Raw genomic sequence first — 8,436 nt, 5'->3', positions numbered from 1 at the left:
GTCCTGGGCGTGAGTAAGCAGAAGCCACACCCCTTGCCAGAGGGCGAGTAAAGGGCTGTGTCCGCGCCAGTGGCCCCACAACCACGAGCTTTCTCGCAGCGGAAAGGAAAGATTTACGCTGTGCAGGAAGCCCAGCATCCCTGAAACTCAGCGTATGGGCCGAGGGTGCTGACACCCGAGAAACTCCTCTTTCTGGTCAACACACACACACACCCACACGCACGCACGCCAGCGCACCTGCGCGCCCCCTGGGAGGGGAGACACCGGGAGAACTTGGGAAGACAAGAGAGAGTGAGGTTCGGGTAGCGGCGCCACCGGGGGCGGGGGCGGCTGTCCGGGACTCCTCTCCCGCCAGCCTGAACCCCTTGCCATCTGGGTCTAGTCCTCAATTTGCGGATCAGCCAAAAACCCACTTCCCCAGCCAGAACTTTGCAGCGACGTCTGCCGGCTGCTGCTTTTTCCCGGGAAATGAGCAGCTTTTCTGCTTGTCTCAGTTTAAAGGCGGTGTCCACGAGTCAGAAGTTTAGCCAACTTCGCACGCGTCCGCTCGGGATAGGAGAGCTCCCACAGCACGCGCGAACACACGCAGGGGCCTCTCTCTCACAGCCTCCGCCGCGTGGCAGGCGGGTCCCGGCTGAGCCCACCCAACCTGCGTAGACCGGCGCGCATCGAGCTATTTCTGAATTGAGGAGAAAATGACTTCTGGGTGTCCAGCACCGATTGGATGACCTTGGCCCAGTCTCCTCTCCGGGAGACCTGTTCCATCTATAAAACCCAAGTGTGAGACCCACCCTGCTTGCGTCTCAGGGCGGTGATTGATTTCAAACTCAGATTTCGGAGGCTTTGGCGTTTTGCATTCCATTAAAGCTCTGTACAAACTCAAGGGAGTAATAATAATGAAAATAATGATTGTTTATGGAAGCACCATTTACAATGCTTCCAGGTTCCCAAAGCAAAAACAGGGTTCACTACTGTAGATGAATGTTTGCTGAAAGAAGCATTAAATGCGCCCATCGAGATTTGGGGGGGGGGAAGGGGACGGTCTGAAGACCAGGATCAGAAAATAATACATACCCACTTCTCTACTGGGGAACCGAAGCGGTTGCACCTGCCAATGCAGGACAGCCTTGACTTAGCGGAGGGATGGATCTAACCGGGGAAAAAAAGTCAATGGGGAAGCGAAGGGGCCATGAAAAGACCTTGGGTGTATGGAAGTTCACAATGGGTGGACAAGAGTGATGGCCACTTTGCCGCCTTACTCTGACCAGGGAGCTGTCTCTCGGGAAGGGACCCCACAAGCAATCCTACGTTATGTGATGCTTAAATCTAGAGTCTTAAATGCCTGCCTTATGGGCTTCTTGTGCAACCTGGGGAGTTGCTTTTTAAAGCCGAGAGAGTAGAGTGACCTTCCGCCCAGCTGTCCCTCAGAGGCCCAGCAGGGTTCTCTAGGGACTTGGCAGCCCTGGGGGACATGCTGCCGTGCCGCTGCCACGGGCCACCGCCGAGGAAGGTCCCGCCGCTGTGCCTTCGGTTCTCCTTGCCACTCTGAAAGCTTTAGGCAGCTCCAAACGCTGGCAGGAGAGACTTCCCAGGAGAAAGTGCTGTCTTCGCTGTGTTCGGGGCCGCGAGCCGGCCCGAGAAGAGCGCCCTTCTGAGCGTAGCCGTCGGTGCCGCGACGCTGCTGCCTTAGCAGCCCCAGCAAGTGACGCGTGGGCGTTAGCCCGTTTTGCGCGCACACGCGGGTGCGCCGAGACGCACACCCACTCCTGCTCCAGAGGAAAGACTCACTCTTCGGTTTCCCAGGGCCAAAGGCCAAGGCCACGCTGATTCTGGCCCGCTGACGCAGTGCAAGTACTTACACCCCGAGTCCCTTCCTATCGATTAGACGGGAACCTAAATCCCCCTCTTCGTGGCCGCGCCCTTAGCAGGCTTTGGGGAACATGCTGAGGCCGCCGGACCCCAAAGGGTAGGAAAGTGCTGACTTCGCCGCGGGCGGGAGGTTGCGTCCTGCCTCCTGGGCCGGGGCTGCGTGGCTCTCCAGCAGCGTGGGGGCGGCGGGACCCTGCCAAACCCCTGGGGGCGGGGGATCGGCAGCTGCGAGCGCGGATAACCCTGAGGTGACCCGGGCGGGCCAGGCCCGCCCCTTCCCCCTCCCGCAGGCCTGGCGGCTGGAAGCGGGTCCCCGAACTGCAGGGGGGAGAGGAAGGCGCGGGCTCCCGGCGCCTTGGCTGTCAGTGCGCTCCGGCCGGGAGCGCCGCCGGCTCTGCGTCCCTCGCTCGCCTCCTGCGCTCGCCGGAACGCTCCGAGTGCCTCTTTAGCGGGAGCCAATATCCTTTTGTGCTAATAGGCTTGTCCTCATTTGCTGCCTAATTGGACTATATAAAGCCAATAACAGGCAGGCTCTTATAGCCCGAAGCCAAAGCGCCAAAATCCGAGCGAAGGCGAGGAGGGGGCGGTGGCGGAGGCGGCTGCGGGGCCCGGGCTCGGCTGCGCCTTCGCCTGCCTAATCCCATTTGCCATTGTACGCGCCCAATCGCCGTATACTCCCCGCATTTAACTTGGATGACATTTTGATTTCATCATTAGCATCCGGCGCCGGATTGACGCAGCCCCAAGCCGGGGACTGCTCCTGCCGCCTCCTCCCCGGGAGCTGCAGCCGCCGCCGAGCCGCCTCGCTCCCTCTGTGCCGCGGCTGGGCCGCTCCCCGCCCCTCAGCACCCCTCCCACATGCGAGCCCACCCCGGCCGGGTCCTCACCCCGCCCTCGCGCCGCTGGATTTGCGCCCGGGGCGGCCCCCGACTTTGCGCCCCGTAGTTGAGTTCCGTTTATGGTCTGATTTCCGGCTGCCCGCCTGCTCGCCCGGCCGCCCGCCTGTCCCGATCCCTCCCTCCCCGGGACCCGGAGGAGAGGGGACCATGCCGGAGCCCGGGCCGGACGCCCCTGGCACCGCTAGCGCGCAGCCCCCGCCGCCGCCGCCCCCACCTCCCGCGCCCAAGGAGTCCCCGTTCTCCATCAAGAACCTGCTCAACGGAGACCACCACCGGCCGCCCCCTAAGCCGCAGCCGCCCCCACGGACGCTCTTCGCGCCGGCCTCCGCCGCCGCCGCCGCTGCCGCTGCCGCCGCCGCTGCGGCCAAGGGGGCTCTGGAGGGCGCCGCGGGCTTCGCGCTCTCGCAGGTGGGCGACCTGGCTTTCCCCCGCTTTGAGATCCCGGCGCAGAGGTTTGCCCTGCCCGCGCACTACCTGGAGCGCTCCCCGGCCTGGTGGTACCCCTACACCTTGACCCCCGCCGGCGGCCACCTCTCGCGACCTGAAGGTACCGACCTCTCTTTGAACTTTCGTTGTCCTCCCCGCGCGCCAGTACCATGCCCGTCCCGCGCCGCCTCCCATCTCAACCCTGAGACCCCCGAGCCCTCCAACCCGCTGTTTGGCCAACTTCCTCCGGCCCCTGGCTTGTATCTACTGCCCGCGCGCTCGGTTGCGCTGCCCGGGAATCCAATCCCACTTGGTGAGAAAAGGAGGTGGGATTGGAGCCCGGGGCGCGGCGCTTCCCGGGAAAAGTGGCCTGGGGTATGAATGGGGAGGCTTCGGCCGGCTGGGACCGGGGACCGGGCCTGGATGGAGGCACTGACCCGGTAGGCCCAGGCCAGAGGCGAATCTCTCCGTGGGCCCCTGGCGGGAGATCTGAGGGAAAGAAAGGAAGTGGCCGCTCTGCCACCGTCCGGGTCTCTCGCCTGCCCTCGGGAGGAAGGGGATCCCAGGACGCGGAGTCCCCACCCTGGCCCAGCCAGGAAGGAGGCCCGTGGGAACGCTGAGGCCTCGAGGCCTGGGGCCCAGAGGCCAGTGAAGATCGAGCCTTCGGCCCCCAGGCGCCAGGCCTCGCTGAAGGCTGTGTCCGTGTGCGTGTGTGTGCGTCCGTCTGTCTGTCTCTCCCCAGCTTCGGAGAAGGCGCTCCTGCGGGACTCCTCCCCCGCCTCGGGAACAGATCGCGACTCCCCCGAGCCACTGCTCAAAGCCGACCCCGACCACAAAGAGCTGGACTCCAAGAGCCCGGACGAGATCATTTTGGAGGAGAGCGACTCGGAGGAAAGCAAGAAGGAGGGCGAGGCAGCGGCGGGAGCAGCCGGGGCGAGCGTGGGGGCGGCGGGGGCGACGCCGGGCGCGGAGGACTGGAAGAAGGGCGCCGAAAGCCCCGAGAAGAAGCCCGCGTGCCGCAAAAAGAAGACGCGCACGGTCTTCTCGCGCAGCCAGGTCTTCCAGCTCGAGTCCACTTTCGACATGAAGCGCTACCTGAGCAGCTCGGAGCGCGCCGGCCTGGCTGCGTCGCTGCACCTCACCGAGACGCAGGTCAAGATCTGGTTCCAGAACCGCCGCAACAAGTGGAAGCGGCAGCTGGCGGCCGAGCTGGAGGCGGCTAACCTGAGCCACGCCGCGGCGCAGCGCATCGTGCGGGTGCCCATCCTCTACCACGAGAACTCGGCGGCCGAGGGCGCCGCGGCCGCGGCCGCGGGGGCCCCGGTGCCTGTCAGCCAGCCGCTGCTCACCTTCCCGCACCCCGTGTACTATTCGCACCCGGTGGTCTCATCTGTGCCGCTGCTACGGCCCGTCTGAGGTCCGACAGGGGAGGGGGAGGGAGCGCCCGGCCGCCTTCCCAGATCCCGGAGGAGACTGGGCCGGGCCGAGGGCGCCAAGACGTCCAGCGGCCTTCGGGAACCGGGGCTTCGGCGCGCCGCCCCGGCCTCCCCTCCCCCAATCGGTAGCGTTTTGTAAGTATTTGCAACGCATTTTCGTGCAATTCACCCCTAACGGATTTGAGGCGCTTCCCCTCTTACTTTTGGTTTTGGTTCTCTTAAGAAAGAGCAGGGAAAAGACAAAATTCCCGGGTCAAATACTTCGTCTGAAAGCTTTTGTAAAAGGTGCAACTCTTCCCCCCTCCCCCCAAATTTGCATTGCGCTGTGGCTTTTTGGTTTTATTTTTATAGAAGAGAAATAAGCCGCAAAAACCTAAACTCCTCTAGTTTATTCATTTTCTATAGAACTATTTTCAGAAGTCCAGAGAGAGAGAGAGTGAAGGAGATAATTCACATTATCCTACTTTTATTCCTGGATTTCTGAGTGTGGTTCTCCCTCTCCAGCCCTAGCTATCCTCCCCAATTTTCAGAATCTGAGAAGCCTCTGGTAGGAACCCCGACTCAGGCCGCTTTTCCCGCAGAGGTGTGTCGCGGTTGACCTCTTCATCTGTCCTGCTTTGTGACTGAAGAATTCTCTAAGCGTTTAAAAGGAAAAGACAAGACAGCCCCAAATTAGACTTCTGATTATTGAAACAACTCCACATCTGGCCCGGTGTGAGTGGTCTTATTTATTAGTAGCATTTATTTTGGGGATTTCATTTGTTGGTAAATTATTATTATTACTATTATTGCTTTGTTCCCTGTTTTGAGAGCGTGATTTCAATATTAAAAAAAAAATCTGTCTTTTATCCTCTCCCCCTTTTTGTTCTGCAGTAACTGTTGTACTTTTGACCTGTGCAATATTGTACAAAATTTCCTGAGAGCCCTGCCTCTTTCTCCACGGAGAGAAGCAGACGTTTTCACTGTGTAATCCTGGTCATTCGTTTGGGAGGAGAAAATTAAGAAGAGGGAAGGGGGGGAGGAAAGAAACAAGGATAGGTAGCAGCTCAAAGGAGTAAGATAGGCAGGCATACTGGAGCGCTTTAAGTGAAGGACAATCAATTTAGGAGAATTTTAACTTATTTGATATATGTACAGATTTCTTGTAAAGTTCACCCTCAACTCCACAGGGCTCCTCGCTCTGCCACCCAATCTGTTTTCTTTCTGTCGGTGTTGGCTACACCTGTTGTTCTGCGATAGCTTGTCGTTCTCCCCACCCCCCATCTCCCTCGTCACTGCCCGGGTTCAGACCCTTTTTAAGAAAAAGAGAAAAAAGCCCACAAAATATTGTTACATTTAATGTTGTCGTGAAATTGAATTAATTAAAAAGAAAAGAAAAGTGAAGCCTTTCGTGTTGCCAGAGTGTGTAACTTCGGACGATTTTCCGCAGAGCAGGTGTCTCTGAAACTCTTTTCTGCCTCGCTCTCTGGCCTCCTTTGCGCTCGCTCGCCGAGTCCGACCTGGACGCACATGCCCATAATCCAGGACGCCGCAGAGACAGAGGCGGCTTTGTTCGCGACCAGGGCTGCTCTCTCCCCAGTGTCTTTTGCGGCTTGCAAAGCCCTGCGCTCAGGGGAGAATGCGGGGCGGAAGGGGCGAGAACCTAAGCTTATCTAGTTTGAGAAATTGAGCGAAGCGGCAGCCGCGAGCTGAGTGATGGCGGATAAATTTCCGAACGTAGTGCTGCAGCCTCGCATTCCGTTCCCAGGCCACGGTTCCTTCAAGAGCCGCGAGCTTCTGGGCAGGACATTTCGGGGCGCTCGTCAGCGGGCCTGGAGTGAGCTGGGCTCTGTGGCATCTAGGGTCGGGGGCAGAAAGGGAGTGAACTTAGCGTTTAGCCGTGGCCAGAGGCGGGTCGCGGAATGTCGCTGGGAGAAGCCAGATCGAGAGAGGGCAGACCCAGGGAGGCCAACCAGCTCCCGGACCGGGAAGCATCCACAGGCCTTGAGGAACTATGGCTCTCGGCGCGGCTTGGGTAGGGGCGCGGTCCCGGTGTGTCGAGTGCCAGGGAACAGAGACCACCAGACTGTGGCAGCAGCCACTGAGAGGACGTTGTCTCCTCCCAGCCAGGCCCTTTTCTGTCCACCGGTGCCCACCACCTCCAGGGCGGCCTCTCTGGTCTGCTGTCCCTGTCTGGCCCATGCCTGGAAGCGCAGCGGTGGAGGTTCCCATGCGCTTGGTGGGCAGCCTGCGGAGGCGCGGGGCGCCGGGAGCCGCTGGGAAGCGCGAGTCGGCCGGCGGAAGGAGGTGCTTGGGCCCTCCTTGCCAACCGCCTGGCTGCCTGCCTTAGAGCATGGGGTCTGTACGCCCAACTCCTGGCAGGGCAAGTTCGAAGCTGGGGAGCCAGAAGGGGGAGATGAAGAACCTGTAGACCGTGAAGATACCGAAGAGCACACGGCCCGGCGCGTCCGCTGGGGAGCGCCTGCACGCGCTCCCATTCCCTCTCTCAGTGCTTTGCTAGGTTCCCTAAACCCAATCGACACGGTTGAGTCTACTATGGCTGAAATGTTGAGTATCGTTTTCTATTGATGGGAAACTGCCCCCAAATAAACTGGCATGCGTATTTATGGCACAATTTTAGCCTGAACCTCAGTGAAGATAGATCTCCCTTTATTTCCCTGTGGTTTGGAATAAAAACGAGGGCATGTGTCGTAAATGAAAAATAAACAGAAATTCGGGGTCAAAATATGTTGTTCCTTGTGTTACCTGCAAACATAGTGATGCCTTTTACTGTTGGCAATACTAACTGTGGGACAGGCCAATAACAGCTCATTAAAAATAATGTTGCAATAGCAAACATGTCCTTAGATTTTACAGCCAGAACATGATGCTATCAAACGCTGAGAAAATACTTCTTTATTTGTGTTTGGATTCTAGAAAACGGTTCTTGACTGACCCAGTCTATACAAAGTCAAGAAATAACTGGTTCCCCCCACACACAGTTTATTCTTTGTCCTGCTCCCCGAGGCCTCCCTTTCCCTCCTATTGGGGAGCCCCACTGCCCTGCACCGGTATGTTTCTCCGTGGAGCCACGGTGCCTGCCCTAGGGGAGAAGGGTGGCGCCAGGCCTCCAGGGACTGGCGGCTGTGTGAGCCTAGAAGCTGGCCCAGGCGGGAAACTTCCACTTCCCTCCTCTCTGGTGGGGGTGGTAGTATTTCTCACAATGCAAGAGAAATAATTGAGCCTGAGTGTGGGGGCACCAAGCATCACCGCTCACAAGGAAGCATCCTAGGCTCTACTGCAGGGCTTTCTGAGGTCTTGGTGTCAGGAGAGCCCAAGAAACCTCTCAGTGGGACTGTCACATCCCAAGAGCTGGTTGGGGTCATCTTCCCCTACAAAGAATGCCCTTCCCCACCCCCACCTCCACAGGGATTGCCAGGGGCTGTTGGAACCATACAGCAGAGGGGGCTGGCTATCTGAAGGGGTGAGGGTGCCTCTATGCAATTCCTCCAGGACATTCCATTGTGGGATGTCAGCCCCTGTCCCCTACCCTAGGACAGTGGACCAACACCCCAGATTTTATACATCCACCTTCCTTTCCCTCCCATCATAGAACCTAAGTTTCTTTCCACCTACCTTAACTTCAGATCCTTCCCTATCTGCACCCCCTATTAATCTTCAAGTCAGTGCAAATGACAGGTCTTTCTGGCTAAATCCTTCCTGCATCATCCAAATAGACACACCAGCAAACCACACATAGGGTCCACTCACGTGTGACATAAACACCACACACCACACACACACACACACACACACACACACACACA

The 8,436-nt window shown here is 58.8% G+C and overlaps 1 protein-coding gene across 1 annotated transcript; it reads left to right on the top strand.

The window, feature by feature from the left end:
* Positions 1-2,915: 2,915 nt before the first annotated feature.
* HMX3 (H6 family homeobox 3) lies at positions 2,916-4,610 on the top strand. Its single transcript, XM_036074940.2, has 2 exons — positions 2,916-3,315; positions 3,937-4,610. The coding sequence occupies exons 1-2, from the start codon at positions 2,916-2,918 to the stop codon at positions 4,608-4,610; spliced, it is 1,074 nt and encodes a 357-aa protein (XP_035930833.1).
* The last annotated feature ends 3,826 nt before the right edge of the window (positions 4,611-8,436 follow it).

Source organism: Halichoerus grypus, chromosome 7, assembly GCF_964656455.1.
Source record: "Halichoerus grypus chromosome 7, mHalGry1.hap1.1, whole genome shotgun sequence".
Taxonomy (NCBI): Eukaryota; Metazoa; Chordata; class Mammalia; order Carnivora; family Phocidae; genus Halichoerus; species Halichoerus grypus.
The sequence above is the reverse complement of the archived record's forward strand: the minus strand, read 5'-3'. Positions and strand labels throughout refer to the sequence as shown.